This window comes from Colletes gigas, unplaced genomic scaffold, assembly GCF_013123115.1.
Source record: "Colletes gigas isolate AHSC1104 unplaced genomic scaffold, ASM1312311v1 Colletes_gigas_Sc00005, whole genome shotgun sequence".
Classification (NCBI taxonomy): domain Eukaryota; kingdom Metazoa; phylum Arthropoda; class Insecta; order Hymenoptera; family Colletidae; genus Colletes; species Colletes gigas.
The window spans coordinates 10,032,568-10,048,146 of NW_025106634.1; the positions used below are offsets into that span (position 1 = coordinate 10,032,568).

Below are 15,579 nucleotides of genomic sequence, written 5' to 3' on the forward strand. Positions count from 1 at the left end.
AAGAAAAACCGATGAAACGAATCGTTGAAGCTACCATCTTCGTTATTATTTTGTTCGTTCGGAGCAGTACGCTCTTCGATTCGATGGCATCGTGCTCCTTACTCGTACGGTGTTGCTTGGTTAATTCTTCTCGATCCAGGATCTTTCCTTTTTCCCTACAACATCTACTTAAAAAATTACATTTCCCCGATACTTTTCCGACTATCGCTCGAAGGTCGTTATAGCTCGTTCGTAGGGTGTCGGATCTGGCAACAGAAAAATCGGTGGTGTTAAAAGCCTGCAGGAAATAAGGAAACGAAGAGTGTACGATCATCGGGGGATCGTTCGGATCGCGTTATCCGTGTTAAATAGATTTCGATCGGTCCTCGAACGAGGAAAACATCTCCGGCGGATGAGTTACGGTGGTTCCGGCCAGTATACGTATACCATATTATCTCTGACTGTACGCGGAATTTCCACGATGCCGACGGTGCACGCGATTACTTCTCGAAGACGCGGTTTAATGAGGTCTCAGTGTAACGATTTTATTTTTGCAATTGTAGTTACAGTAATCGTAATCGTAGTCGTGGCTGTACGGTGGCAACAGGGATGTCGACTCGGTGGCCGGGCAGGAAAGATGCCTGGGTCAGGCTAGCTCGTTGCTGTCCGGGAAGTGATCGCGACAGTCCAGACAGGCGGCCAGGTCGAGCACCAGGTGATGAAGCGTCGGATGCTCGAGCACCTCGGCGTCCGGCAACGGTGGATGGCAACGGGGCCTCTGCTGTCGACCCCTGAACGACCGGTGCAGTTTCAACACCACGTCGCAGAACACGTAGCGCACCAGCAACAGTCGTAGGAAATCGTCGCCGAAGAATTGCAACACGCTGGTCTCTGCGTGTACCGTAAAACGCTCGTCAGTCGACGTGTTCTCGTTTCTCTCTCTCATTTTTTATTTTTTATTTTATTTCTCTTTTTTTTTTCGTTAAATGCTCTTTCTAGTTTTTAAATATATTCTTTTTCCCGGGCAGTTTCAGCAATCGTGACACGTTCGAGCGATTTGTGGCGGGTTCGCGTCGACCGCAATTGAGGACGTCGCACGGTGGTCTGTTCGAACAATCTGGCTGGACAAAAGTACAAAAGGTACCAAGATCCGTAAAGGAGGATCTCGATTGTATCTTGTTAATCGATAGCTCGGGTTTAGTTTTCTCATCGAGAAGAAAAAAATGGCAAATTAGGGGCAAAAGCTGACAAACAAAAAACACCTGTTCGAAAAGAAAAAGCGCAAAACTGGGTTGTGAAACGACTAACGACGAAAATATAGCTTCGAATTTTTTTGCAAATTCATCCGTATCGACCTCCATAACTGGGTACAGATGAAATTTTAATTACCAAGCTTTCGGTTCTGCTTGTGAAACGAACACAGAAGTTTTGAAACAGTATATCTCGCGACAAAGTGGCGGAACACACCCCAAGAGGTTCGCTGTTTCTCAAATTCGATACAACGTAACAAAATGTTATATTTCTAATTCCATAATAATTACTACCTGTAACAATGCTTTGCTCGAACGTCGACTCGCTTCAACGAACGAATATTATTTTAAACAATGGAAATAGTGGAACCAGTCACCCAGTCCATCCGAAGAAGACTTTTCTCAACTTTGTCCCCCGTCTTATACAATTCTACATGCTGCGATGTCAACGACGGCTTTCCTTTTAATCTTTTTCTTTCAACATGTTCTGATTTTTAAAGCATTCGCTGTACGCGTCTCGCGATGTTAATTTTCAATTCGATGCGATTCTTTAAATGGAACGAACATTAAATTTCTAAAGCCCTTATATTTTCCGTAATTATCCGTCTCTTTTTTTTAAAAGAAACTTGTCACCGTGTTTCTGAGTCTGTTTAAAATTTGTCCAATTTTTGCTCTAATTTTCTTTCTCGAAGTTTGAGACAGCTGGCGGAAGGATTAATTTGTAAATGAAATGAAATATAAAATTTTGTTAAATCGTATCAGCTCGGAGAGAGGGTAAAAAATTTTAGGTTGTCGATTTGTCATCGGGGTATAACTCGATATTGCAAGGCGACGGGGTTAAAGTTGCAACCATTGCATTTTATGTCAGTAATTGTACATAAACTGCCAGTGCACAGATCCGATGTAATAAAACATGCCATTCATCCAATTGTACAGTTATTGGAGTATGCCCAGAAACGTCGGGCATAAAGAACTAAAAAGATACAGAGTGCATCGTACGAGAAAATACTCGTAAAAAGTCACGATGTACGATGTCGTAAATATGCTTTTTATATCTTTAGATCGTTTCATTAACAATTACCCAAATGAACCGTGAAGAGATCGCTGAACGAGATTGCACGACAGATTTTATCCTTTCGCTTCGAATCCTACAGATCTCGCTCGAGATTATAATTCTGATTCAAGCTTCGAGGGCAAGAGTAGATCCGACAGCGATTAATCTAGGAACACATGTTTCTCGTGACGTTAAATAACCGTTAGAAAATTATGTAATCGTTTTTATTTTAAAAAAAATCAAAATTACTCCGCAATTTAATTTCGAAAAACTAGGACGATCTGGATAATCGAGCCCATAAATCACGGTAAGTTGCTTCTCTAATAATTTCCTTCCTGCGGTTGAAACAAATTTCAACTCAAGAATAATAAGTAAAAACGTTTTTTCATTTTCCTCCAACTTCGACCCACCAGAGTTACTAAAAAGTCCCTAGTACAGTTTTGTCCACGCAGATTGTTAAATATTGACCACAGCGCGTCAGTTTGAGAATAACCGGTTACGCGAATCGCGGGTAACGCTCTAACCCAGCGCTTCTTAAACTTTTTTTCCAACCGTGACCCCTTTCCGTAACACGAAATTATTAACGACCCTAATTTTACAAAATCTATAAATTCTACCAAGTCGGTCATCGTGCGCGGTGCAACGACGATCCAAAGAACCAATACACTATTTTCGACGGGCAGACTAAATTCTAATAATAATCGGCATAATAGTCTGACATTCCGATTAAATATGTATTTTAACCCTTAAATGCACGATTGATGATAGTTTAAGAAGCTCTGTGGTCTAACCCCTCGAGCCAGATCGGTCGAGTTAATACTAAAAGAGACGTTGTATCGCAGGGAGAAAGGAAGAATTAGCCTTGCTGTTGGTAGCAAGAACAATGTGGCTAACCAAACACCACTCTAATGGAACGTCTTACCTTTTCCACAGAATACAAACGTTTCAGGAGTTTTCGTTACGATAGAGTTAATTAATCTAGCACGAGGGGTTAAGGAACGTCTCGCAAAGATCGCGTGAGCGTCAATAAATCCCTTGTTCCGGATAGGCGATCCTATCTAAGAATCTTGTCGCGCGACGCGGAAGTTTTCGATCCGCGAACCCGAGCGCCTGACAACGAACATCCTTCAAGTGCCTCTTCCCAATTTTCACGAAACTTTGCCGGTGAAAAACACGAGGAATATTCTTTTAACAGTCACTCAAGTTTCGGACGGTGAAATTACTCTACGATATATTACCATCAGCTGCGATCGATCATTTTTCCGGGGAGCTTTCGGATTTGAACAATTCTCGAAAAATAAAAATGATAGATTTTTCTACCTAAAATGACTGTTGTTTTTCGTCGAAGAACGAGAAGAATTTATTGAAAAACTTGCTTCTATCGTAAATAGGTTCCAAGCCAGTAGTAGGGCAGTGGGTTGCCCAAAGTGGGCCAACACCCAGAGAGGGCGTCTAGCAATCCAAAGAGGGCACGAAAGAAAATTTCTAATCTATTGGCTCGAGTCATAATTGCCGGTACACCTAGTCTCTTTTTAGAGACCTATACAAGAGACCTTTCGATCACCCCTTAAACTTGAGTTATCGACGGTGACACGTGTCCCTTACTTTTGACCATCGTGCAGATCTTTCGAAAGTTTCAGGAAAATCCTGAAGAGACACTCGGGGGGACGTTCCTTCCGATTTGAGAGGACAGTCAGGCCCTCGGGATAGTCTGACGTCTGCAATTGCCGTCGAGAACACTCTGATCCAGAGATATGGCGGACAAATTTGCATATTACTGTTGCTGCTGTTGTTGTCTGTGCTCAGACCTGTTGTTGCAAACTTTCGGGCGTATTATCTTGGGACAATTGCGGGGGAGGGATTGATGGGCGATGGGCGATGGGGGTCGGGGGGTTTCGGGGCGAGTCGGTCGATCGATTCGGCGAAACTTTCTCGGTCGGGGAATCAAACGTATCTGCGAGAGCGTTACTTACGAGGTGGCTTACGCCTATCAGACACTCGACAAAGGAAGCCCACTCGTACGTTCGAAACTCGTACGACGTATCGCTGTCGCGAGAGGAACAATAGGGAGCCCCTTTGTGACCGACCCTAGATCACGCGGTCGGGAGTCGAGATCGCCGGTTCAGCGATAAACACGGGGCTGGATCTAGGCCAGCTACTGTTTATCGTTGTAACGCAATCGTAAATCCCTTTCGGCGCATCCTGCTGTCGATGAACGAACGGTTCTTTCCCGGGATCCCGAGACCATCCATTCTTTCCTTTCGCGCCCCGAGCTATCTCAGACCGAGTTCTACTTGCTCTTCCAAAACGAACCCATACGGTCTTAATGTCTGATTTTTAACAATGTTCGTTGTTCGAAAACGATCATTTTTATCGACTCGAAGTTTGATGCAAATTTTATTTAACATTATAGAAAAGAATATCCGACGAGTACCAAAGTTGTTTGCAGGGAATCTGTCATTCCTTTCTTATCTCTTTCAGTCTTCGAGGTTTTAAGGTCACCCTTTGAAGGGAGATCGATTTTCATCCCGTGGAAGAAAAAAAAAAATAGATAACATTGAAACTGATTCGACGATGCGTGCATAACGTAACCTTCAGGCAACCTTCGAGTACATTTTACGGTGATGGAACATTGCGAAGGGGACTTCCCTGAATCCGACGTTAACTTTGACCTATAGCCGCGAAAGTTTACGTACACCCTGTAACTTCCGTATTCGATTCGATATTGCTATCGATTAAAATAATAACGAAATAAATAAGTATTTAATAGTTTTTGGGGCGACGAAAGTCCATAAGGTGTAAGGTCCACACGTATACCTCGACCGTGCTTCTATCTAGGGGCTGGATCGGGTGACCTTCCCGCCACCAGAGACAAACCATCGGAGACAAAAGAGTAATATCGCGCGATTACATATCGTGGCTGTTCTTTGAATCTTTCAGTTTCTCGCCGGGGGATCGATACGTAACGGAGTCGAAAAAAAGTGGTTCCAATTGCGCGGACTGGCCCTTGAAATCAGCATACCGGAGCCAAGAAAGTTTCACCGACACGGATCGTTCCGTCTGTCTTTCTCTTGCGCGTTCATCTCGCACACACTTTGCCTTCTACCCGCCACCCCCCCCCCCCCGGGTCCTCTAGCTGATCCAATTAGAAAGCAGAGAAATTCAAGTCCCCTGCCACCCCCAGCGCGCGCTCGCGCGTGTCTCTCTGTCTCTGTCTCTGTGTATGTGTGTGTGCGTGTGTGCGCGCGCGGATGAGAAAAACAAACGTCCTGAATCTGAATCCTTACCGCATCTGGAGCGCGTGACGAGCTGACAGGCCTCGATGAGGAATCGCTCGATGTAACGCTGGCACCGCTCCCAGTGGTGCACGGCCAGGCTACCGATGTTGCATATAAGGCAAAAGGCGGCGAGGGGGGCGTGGAGAAACAGGGTGAACAGGCTGCCGCCGTGTCGCACGTCGCGTAGGGTCGGCGGCGTGTCCTGGGGCGACATCAGCACCATCAACGGCTGACCGAAGTAACGCGGTATCTGCTGGAACACGAAGCTGTTGTCCGAGTCCACCACCACGAACAACGGCTTCCTGGTGAACGGATAGAGGTCACCCGGGTAGAGGCAGTGGGGCTCCTTGCCACCTGTCGGCCTCTTCCCGTGCTCCGGGTCCCTCTTGCTGCACGTCGATACGCCGCCCAGGTCGTACCCCACTGCAAGATCCCAAAGTTTATCAACATCGTGCAATTCCGATTTCGCCGGTCGGTCGGATGTCTGGCGACCCTCTGGGTAACGGTTTACCCCCTTGGCTTCATTATTAATCGCAACAGGAACGCGTGCATTCGATAAAAAAAGATCTGTTCGTTTAGTTTGGGAGCAAAATAAAGAATTTGTTTTTTCAACGATCGGGGACCGTTTGTCGCGTCGGGTATAGTTTGCAAAGGCTGCTTATGAATTGATCATCGCGCGAGGCGGGTAAGAATCTGTATGCCGTGGAGCGTTTCGCGCTCGGGGTTCCTACAAATAGCGGCGATCGGTCGCATCGGCTTTATGCTCGGACGAGTCGAAAGCTGGGCTTCATTTCGCCAGAACAATGAGAAGCTCGCCGGAGCGTGTCGGTTTTCCGAGGCGGCGCTACTCCTCCGAAATTGGAGAGCTACCAAAATCATTCGCCGCATCCTTGGAAGATTTATTTTCGCGCGAACCGAATTACGCGAGACAATGTGTCTTTTTATCGCGTTGTTTCGCCGAAACTCGCGCCAGGGACCACCGGCGCTCGTACCCAGATGCAAATCTCGTGCCACGAATAACGAATAATCTCCCTGCATCGGGAACGATAAGTTGCTTTATTTTTATTTAAAGAGTATTCGAATAGGAAAGCTTTTCGAATTCTATTCAGCGAGTTGTCGAATCGCCGAGGCGTTAAAACGGTATAGCAGAGTAAAACTTGGATACGAAGTCCCAGGACGTAGTTCGAGTATCGACGAGGACTTCGTCGCAGCCTTATTCCCCTCTTTATTCAAACGAGAACGTGTACTGTCTCGTTTGAAAAGCTTTCGCGACTCTAACGAGGCTAAACGTTCGTTTAAAACGCGAACGCGTGACCAGCTGTTCTCTCTTCGATATCGACGGGGCGCCTCGTATTTCGATATTGATTGCGAACTTAGAATCCACCGGCACGTTGGAATCTCCTATCGCGGTTGACCTTGACACGGATGCGCTACTCTACTTTCGTTGAAAGACCGTTTTCGCGTTCGCGGCCGGATTGTAACCTTAGCGCTCTGAATAGCGGTCAGAGAGCAACTTTGGTGGTCATTCGGTGAATTTTTCAGCGTCTCCGCGGCCTTCAATCCCGACCAAATTTTTCTTCGGGTAGATCTTTAAGGTCCCCTCTGCGTAACATTTACGGAAACAGCCCAGAAAATTGACCAGAAAATCTCTCGGGATATACGACGATCAACTGGGTCCACTCGAATCATTATAAAACTCGAACATCCAACTATTTTAATGCAACGACTATTCGAATATTTCTGATCCATCGAACGAATCAATTTTCGAATAATTAAATATGATTCGTAATAATAGTGTAGAAATTTACAGTTTGGTTTCTGCTTTCCCCGTTTAACCGTGAAATATTACACGCGGTGTCTCAGTTATCACGGTATAATCGGTAGGGGGTGATTGTACGTGAAAAACAAAGTGAAAAATGCCGAGTAAAATTTTGTCCTACGATGGTTCGTTCGCGAGATAATTAAATTCGAAAATTTAGCGGATACGCGAGCGCCTGAATACGATCTGTCTGGCCATTACTCGCTATTTCTACTTGCCCCGAGTCGTGCTCCATTGCACGCGTAATCGATGGCGTTTTTAAACTCGATCTTTTCGAAAACGAAACCCAGTATGAAAAACATTCCTTCCACATTTTCGACTTATTTTTATCCCCGTTCATTCTTAATTATTCGAGAATATGAAATTTTGTGAATATCTTATCTAAAACGTAGGGAAAAAGAGATGGGATTCGGATATTTGGTGGGCGATAAAGATCGTAATGGTCGAACGACGAGACGCGTGGAATAATATTAGGAAACCATCTAAACGACCTGGATTTTCTATTTAGTTAATTCAGCGGCCACCGCGATAAGGGGTCATGGTCGTCCCTGCATACATCTCGCGAGGTCACTCTCGAGATGTCTTCTCTCGATCCGCATAAAAGTTTCACGAGGATGGGCACTAATTAAAGGCGAGAAAAAAACACACCGTGTTTCTTGTTTCCACTTGCATCAGACGCTGGCACTGATACTTGTCGCGTCGGACTTTTATCGCGCGCAGTTTTAACCAGATTTATTTTTAACGCGTATTTTAACCGCGCTACCCGTTAAAATTTCGTTCCAATTTCACTGAACTACGCTATTACTCTAAAGCATTCGGTCACTAGCTTAGTTTTAATTTTTAAGGCTGATCTAAATTCTAGTTGCAGCAACTCGAAGGAGCTAGAAGATCGCCAAGCTCTCTAACAATCTCTTTCCCGACTGTTCTAAAATGTAATACCTAAATTGTTACCAGACACCGAATTTTCGAACGATTGGAATTTTGTGGATGTTCGAGGTAATAACAGACGCGGTAGAAAGAGAAAAATTAAAAGGTTCGAGGAGTGGAATTGCTCGGGGAATTAGCCCTATTTCCTTCGGAGGTCCTCTGTGCCAAATAAAAAGACAATATAGCTATAAAGTTGGCATCTTTCGCGTTGGAAGCGAAGCTCACTGCAACCGATCAAATCGAGAAACACTTGCCAGTCTTCCACGGAGTTTATATAATCATATCTCGGCGGGGGTATCAGGGGCGATGAAAAGTCTTGGCTTATCAGCCACGTTCGCCATCCGTCCGCGAAGCCCTTGGGCGGGAATACGAAAATGGCGATCGTTCTTCGTCTCTGAATTTCACGGCGAACGTTCGATAGAATTGACCGAATTCCTATCGTTGGGTTCCGTGGATCGTTCGTTGTTTCGAAGAAAGGTTAAGAACCGTTGGTCTGATCCAATTAGGGGCAAGATCCTGTCGGACACGCGTTTAAGGACACGCGTTCCGTTCGGATGTAGCGGCCGCGCGTAACACCGTTGCGACACGGCTTATCCGTTGACGGTTGTTCCGTTCCAGAGGACACGGAAAACCCGTTCCCAGATCGACGACCAAAGCGTCGGATTACCCGTCCCGAGGAAACTGACCGAAAACACCGACACGCGTTCGCCTTCGGCTTCGTCGAGCAAGTGATTCGCTTTAAGCGTGCATCAATGGCCCGGCCTCTATCGCGATAAGTAATTTTCGGCCGATCAGCGTCCCTAGAACACCCACCTCCTCCCCTCTCCTGGTTCGCCATATCGGATCCTCGGTGTATTTTTATAGCGTTCCCGAACAAATGGGCCTTTGACGATCGTTTGGGACGCTTTGATCCCAACCGTGGACCGACTGACGCCTGGCGAGTCGTTCCAAAAGACCATTTCTCGATCATGGTGGATGGAAGGAATTTCGGGAAACCTTGACGAGTCAAAATTCCGACCAACAGGAGCCGGACCATACTTTTTCAGTGGCCAACAGTAGCATTCTCACGAAAGAATAGGTCGAGACGGTGGAATATAATATTGGCCGGCAAGGTTTCGTGGTAGGATTCTTCCAAGATTGGGTTCACGACGCGGAAGCTTTAATTAACTAATTAAGCGAGGCATTTAGGCGTTGGAAGTTGTCGCCTGCTCGTCAGGGATTTCCGTGTTTCTGGGTAACACGTGCGCGTTCGGCGTCTCGCCGCCTCGTCTTCGATAGCGATTGACGTATCGTAAACCCATGACACCCCCGCACGCGGCAAAGTAACGTGGGAGTCGTACTTTCGCAAGACTACTACCTCCGCGATATACATCTAGGTCATTGATTCGCTTATTAAGTCACCGCCTCCTCGACGCGGGCTTATATTTAAGTTAGACTCTAGACACAAATAAGAGACACAATTAAGAAGTAAGACACTTGACACGATTTGAGTAATGCAAAGACACAACCAAGAAACAAGATTCGACACGGACTCGTACGCTGTTTCGCGTTACAACCGGTAAATTTTCGAAGATATCGATTTTCCGATCATAATTGGTATATAAAAATGACGATAATAAGTTGGGTGAAAAAGTGAATTAGGAAAAACAGAAAACTCGAAATGAGGTTTTAGCTTAGGGCTGAAAGAGCAAACGAGTAGCGCAAGAGCAATAAACGCGGGCAAATAAGCTTTCGCGCGGGAATTCCATTGGAGCGTTACAGCGAGGGGTCAGCCAAGGCTCTAAATAGGCGTTTACGGGTGTGAATCGAATAGGAAACACTCACTTTCTTCCGGATGCTTGACGGTGGAGAAACAGCCGTCCGCGGACAAGTAGAGCAACAGCGCCCCGTTCGCGGGCAGCTCCTTGAAACCGCTCGCGAGGAATACCTGTACCTGGCTGTAGGTGGGCTTGTACAGCAGGTACTTGTGTGGATTGTCGCGTCTCGGCGCGCCGTTCTCGGCCCCCGGGTACGGTCCTGGCCTGAACGGCATCCTTCCGGCCGGCGAGGCGTCGTGAAGGTGGTTGGGGTCGTCCCTTGGCTCCCTCTCGAGCGTCTGCAGCATCCTGAACATGTCCATCGACAACTCACTGAACTTTACCTGATCGGCGCAGTTGCCGACGATCAGGATCTCCTGCAGCGATAGGCACATGGGTGGCGTACGTTCGACTGGCGGCGACGTCTTCGCGCCGAGCCTGTGGGTCAGTATCACCGGGTTCGAGTCCGAGTGCACCACCCCGACCGCCGACTCGGCCTTCACGAACGCCTTGATCTCGTCCAGCACCAGGTTCCACTCGAGCTGATCGTCCGGCTCGTAGGTGCTCGTGTAGTCCACGATCTGGGCGTCCAGCTCCTGGACCAGCTCCCGCACCAGCTTCATACGGTTCAGCAGGAGGCAGACCACGATGAAACGGGCGTAGTACCTGAGCTTCTTCACCATCAGATCGCTTCTGTCCTCCTTCGCTGCCCGGCTGTAGTACGCGCGACCACGTATCGCCGCGTAGAACGAATAGGCCTCGTGCAGGTAGCTGGTCTCGCTGGTGCGAAGGTAGTAGTGATAGTAGAGCTGGCCGATCTTGCTGGCGATCTCGCCGATCTGCCACCTTTTCAGGCCGTACTTTGTGTCCAGTATCGTCCTGAAACGGAAACAACTCACCCCATTACCATCGATATCTATGAACTCGCATCGTTCGATCGTTACATCCCCGAGTACAGTACCCATTACCACGTCATCTCCCTAAGGAACCTTTAAAGTTTCTTTTTTTACCGTTAAAGCAACATGGTTCGCGAACCGATTTCATCCCCCAACGTGAATTCAACCAACAGGTACAAGTATTCTAGGTGTTGGGTAGTCTGTTCGTACGTCGAGTTTCATGATAATTGCTGGTGTAACAATTGGTTGGGTGTCCCTCGTCGGATCTACGTCGGTCCTTGTCATCCGTTTCATCGTTTTACTTCTATTAAACAGCATCGGATGACACCTGCTAGTTACACTACACGCGTAAGCGATAGTTTAATCGTCCGATCTCATCCCCACCATTATCTACGCTCGGGCCACCACCTCAGAGATCTTATTAAACTTGTTGAATCTATGTACACGCGTGGGGTGTTGCAGTTGCGATCTAGAGTAATTATCGCTATCGAGAAACAAAATACGAGCGGTGGTTTTATTTCGAGCCGACGATTAGATATTAAGACGATACTGTACTCGAATACACGGTAAAAATTGGGTCTTGAAAATGGGAATTACCCCCAAGTATCGTTAAAATAGTCAATCAAACGTTCAGCGCAGTTAATGAACGATTGTTCGCAGCAACGATTGTTTACAACAAATAAAAGTATCGGTGTAAGAACATCAATGGCGGGAAAAAAACCCGATAATCCCTGTTTCGTACAAATCATCCGTTTCTGAAAGGCAAACAGAGCTCCGGTGGCAATCGTCGTCCGCAAGAAATCGCGACAGGGAAACAAAAGCCTCGGCGCGTTTCTCCCGCAAGGACGGCAATACAATAAAAGAGAGAAAGAGAAAGGAGAGAGGGGGAGAGAGAGAGAGCGATCCCCGAGAGTCGCGATACTTTTCAAACCAGAGTTCCCGCGCGCGCGAAAAACTTTTTCCATTGTTTTGACGTGCAGAACCGATCCTGAATGAACGTTCCTGATATTTATTAACAACATTGACCACCGCATCAGTGTTCGAAAAAAGTATTTATTCGCCGCGAGGCACTGTGCACGAGCGAATCGAATGGCAACTTTACGCACATAATTTTATGCAAACGATCAGATAATAACAGCGAAGATTCGAGTCATTTACGAATTTTAACAAGGTTATTGGAAAAGAAATTAAATAAGTTGATTTAATCTTTTCTTTTCCATGAAATTATTATTCCTTCTATTCATAGTTGTAATATCTTCGTTCAGAAAGGGCCTAAGCGTCTTGTCCTAGTTTCTAAAATTTGTCCAGAAGGTACGGCCTGACACCCATAAGACTTTAAACAAAAATTCCGTGTTTTTCCAACTTTTCGTATCGTCTTTTGAAATGGGGTGAAAGCTTGTCCCAATTTGTAGAACCACCCTCTAAAAATTAGCCCGGAAAATGGGCCGCGACCCACAGGACTTGACGGAAAAACGTGGCGGTCAACGCGTTAACAGTCCGAGCCACGGTATAGACACGCGCGTTTGCGTTTGTGCGCGCGTGTGTGTGTGCGTGTGGGTGTGTGTACGTGTGTGTGGTTGCGTTGGTATCGCGACGGCGGGCTACGGGTAGGTGTCGGACGTGTGAATAGCTGGATAGACAATTGACTCTTTGTTGAGTTACACCGGGGCCCCCGATGGCACTTTACGATCAAAGGAAAGGGACAAAGGGCTGAAGATTACCGGTGGACGGAATCGAAAGGGTAAATAAAGATGCGCCGCGCGGACGGGGAAGTGGCCCAACGAAGTAACCGGGAAAGTAAACGTTAAGGGTGGTGCGGACGGGGGACGGGGGACGGGGGGACGAAGGATGGCGGGCGAGCAGGGGAGGCGTTCAAGTATCCGCGATACGTGTGCTCGCGGGACGACCGTGATTCGACTCGAAATTGCAACGGCGTCGGTACGGACGTCGAGGATCGAGCCTGCGTCCACGGCGAACGATGCACGAGGTCCTCGATCGGCCTCGCATCGCGCACGAGGAGGCTTTAGTCACGTGGTTTCCGGCGATCGTACGATCGGAAGATATCGACGCGGCTGACTCACAGGGGACGGAACACTAGGAACCGTTCGGGGCGGAGAGGGTCAAAAAAATATATATACTATATATGCATATAAAAAAAGAAATCGATCGGTAAAATTGTACACCGTCGACGTGTGCAGCTCGCAGGAGGTTCACTAAAAATACCCGTGTCCGGTTCGAGGGTAACCGTGGCTAACACGCATCCGTGTACGTCGTTCACTCGCGCACACTGTGTCCGTCCACTCGTCACATGGTGTCCCCGGTCCAAGGACGAGGTCCTTCCGTAGGAGGGCCACACCACGATGGTCGTTGCAGCAGCCACGTTTCGCCCGTGGACTATGGGGTAGCTCGTCCAGGAGTCGTGGCACGGATCGAACCGAGGATCGGAAGGACCTCGTGGCCGGATCGCGGATCGATCCACGGCGCGTATGAGTCACCCCTCGAATAGCTCACTCACCTGTGCTGTTGCTGGAACTTCCAGAGCTTCGTGTAGATGTCAAAGGTCCGCCCGAAGTAGCCCTGCCACTGCTTGTGCCCGTACTGTGGCAGATCCCGTAGCCCGTTGAACAGCTGCTTGCTCTTTTCGAGCAGGTGGCAGAACTCGAGGACGACTTTTCGCTCGTGGTCGTCCATGCCAGCCATCATGACCATCTTTTCGGTGAATCGAGATCGCGGCCACTGGCTGGACGGCCCTTCAGACGACGGTCGCGGCGGACCCGCGTGATGGCGCCTGCCGATTCCGCCACCCTTTTGCACTCTGACTACGACGCCGACCAACGCGCCGACCCAATCAATACTTGCCCACCCCGCATCAGGGGGCGCAGCGTGCGTGCCAGCCGTAGACGCCACCAACGACGCCGGCAGCGTCACGGCGCGTCGCGTCGCAACGTCGCCCTGGGACATCTGTCCACTCCGCCGGTAGGCTGTAACCCTCCAGACCAACGCGATCGATGGATCCGTGTCCCGGGGTAAACGTTACTCCCAACACTCTGCTCTGTTATCCCGGGGGGAAGGGTTGTTCGCCGAGTTTCGCAGGGTTGGACGCGGTAACTGGACCTGTGGCGGTCGCGATGTCGCCACCGGTGGCTACACCCACTCTCTTACGATCGATCATTTTCTATTTTAACAATTTTATCAATTTTCATTTTCCAACCTATTGCGAAATACGATAGACCTCGTCATCGAGTATCCTTCGATGAAAAGCGATAGAACAAGGATTTTTTAAGAGTAGTATGCTCTCGAGCCTTCCGTGGAGTACCCAACCCTGCTCGAAAAATTTCTCCACCCCCTTTGATCAATCATTTTGCGATCGTCAGCCGCGTTTCTTTTTCGGTAATTAAAATTTCCTAGTAAAAAGGGTTCAAGATGGGGGACATGGGGTGGTGGTTGGGAATCTGGGGTGCACGAAGGGGGAGGCGCTCGACACTTTCGTTGTCGTGGCTCGTTACGGCTGCAGAAACGGTGGGAGTTTTGCCGCCCTGCTAGTCGGCAGCCGCCGTCGGCGGAGATTAATTAACTAGATAACGGCCGGCGGCTGCGAGGGAACGTTGAAAGAGGAGGGCGAACGGCTGCGAAAAGGAGAGGGTCAACACCGCGGGGGTGGAACGACGTGGCCGGCCAAACCATCCTGCGGAATCTCATGACCAGCGATGGACTCAAGACGCAAGTTCCAAGGTCCAACGTTTTTATTCCAAATAACTGTATTATTCTCCACAAAAAGTGATTTACTTACAGTCAGTTCCATCAGTTTCTTTTACCAGAAATTCTTCTAGCATCGAGGAGAAATATTCTTCAAGGGTGGTTTTAACCGCTGTATCAATTTTGAAACTTTTTCTATTCGAATATTTTGAAAAATAACAAACTCATAGACCGCTGGTGGTACACGCGACCTATTAAAAAATACGTTGTTTCTAGATCGACGATTATAATATGTAGGTTATATCGCAAAGCTACGGTTGTTAGTCAAGTACGAAGTGAATAGGAGTTGGAACGAATCTAAACTCGACCTGAACCGAGTGAATAGAACAGACTCACAAATGGGACACTTGTCCATCATCGACACCCTTTTCATACTTTCGAGTTGACCTACTTTTGATCGTGGATTACGAAAGTTGTTTAGTCTTCCATCGAGCTTGGGCTGATCGATGTACACAGAAATGTATCAATTGCTGCGCGATCGCGGATGTTTACGCGTATCGAAATAAGCTTCGTAAGCTGTTTTGAAATGAAATCTAGCCAGCAAGCGTCATTTAGTCGTCGCGTTGGATGGAAGATTTCGAAGAAAGAAGATTCTTAAGGGGTTTTCGAACTGCCTGAAGCAGGGAAGTGGTAGACGTGTTAATCTTTCTAATGCAGGAGTTGCCGAGAAGGTGGAGCGATACTTTTCGGGCCGTGGATCTTTCGTTTAGGACGATTTAAACGAAGGGAGAATTTGCGACGGAGCGAGAGAGAATTGAACGGCCATCGCTAGCCATGACACGGGGGTTTTGGTCTCGGACGGCCGACTCCGGGCGTATATCGAC

At 47.8% G+C, this 15,579-nt stretch overlaps 1 protein-coding gene across 2 annotated transcripts; it reads right to left on the reverse strand.

Moving 5' to 3' along the window:
• Nucleotides 1–518: 518 nt before the first annotated feature.
• LOC122395006 (protein SCAI) lies at nt 519–13,794 on the reverse strand. Of its 2 annotated transcripts, none has more exons than XM_043392275.1 (4): nt 13,515–13,794; nt 10,132–10,982; nt 5,571–5,984; nt 519–870 (listed from the first exon to the last, which is right to left on the reverse strand). In XM_043392275.1, the coding sequence occupies exons 1-4, from the start codon at nt 13,706–13,708 to the stop codon at nt 626–628; spliced, it is 1,704 nt and encodes a 567-aa protein (XP_043248210.1). In that variant the 5' UTR covers nt 13,709–13,794; the 3' UTR covers nt 519–625. The 2 variants fall into 2 exon arrangements, with proteins under 2 accessions (XP_043248210.1, XP_043248209.1); XM_043392274.1 differs by having other exon boundaries at nt 519–899; nt 5,567–5,984.
• Between the last annotated feature and the right edge of the window lie 1,785 nt (nt 13,795–15,579).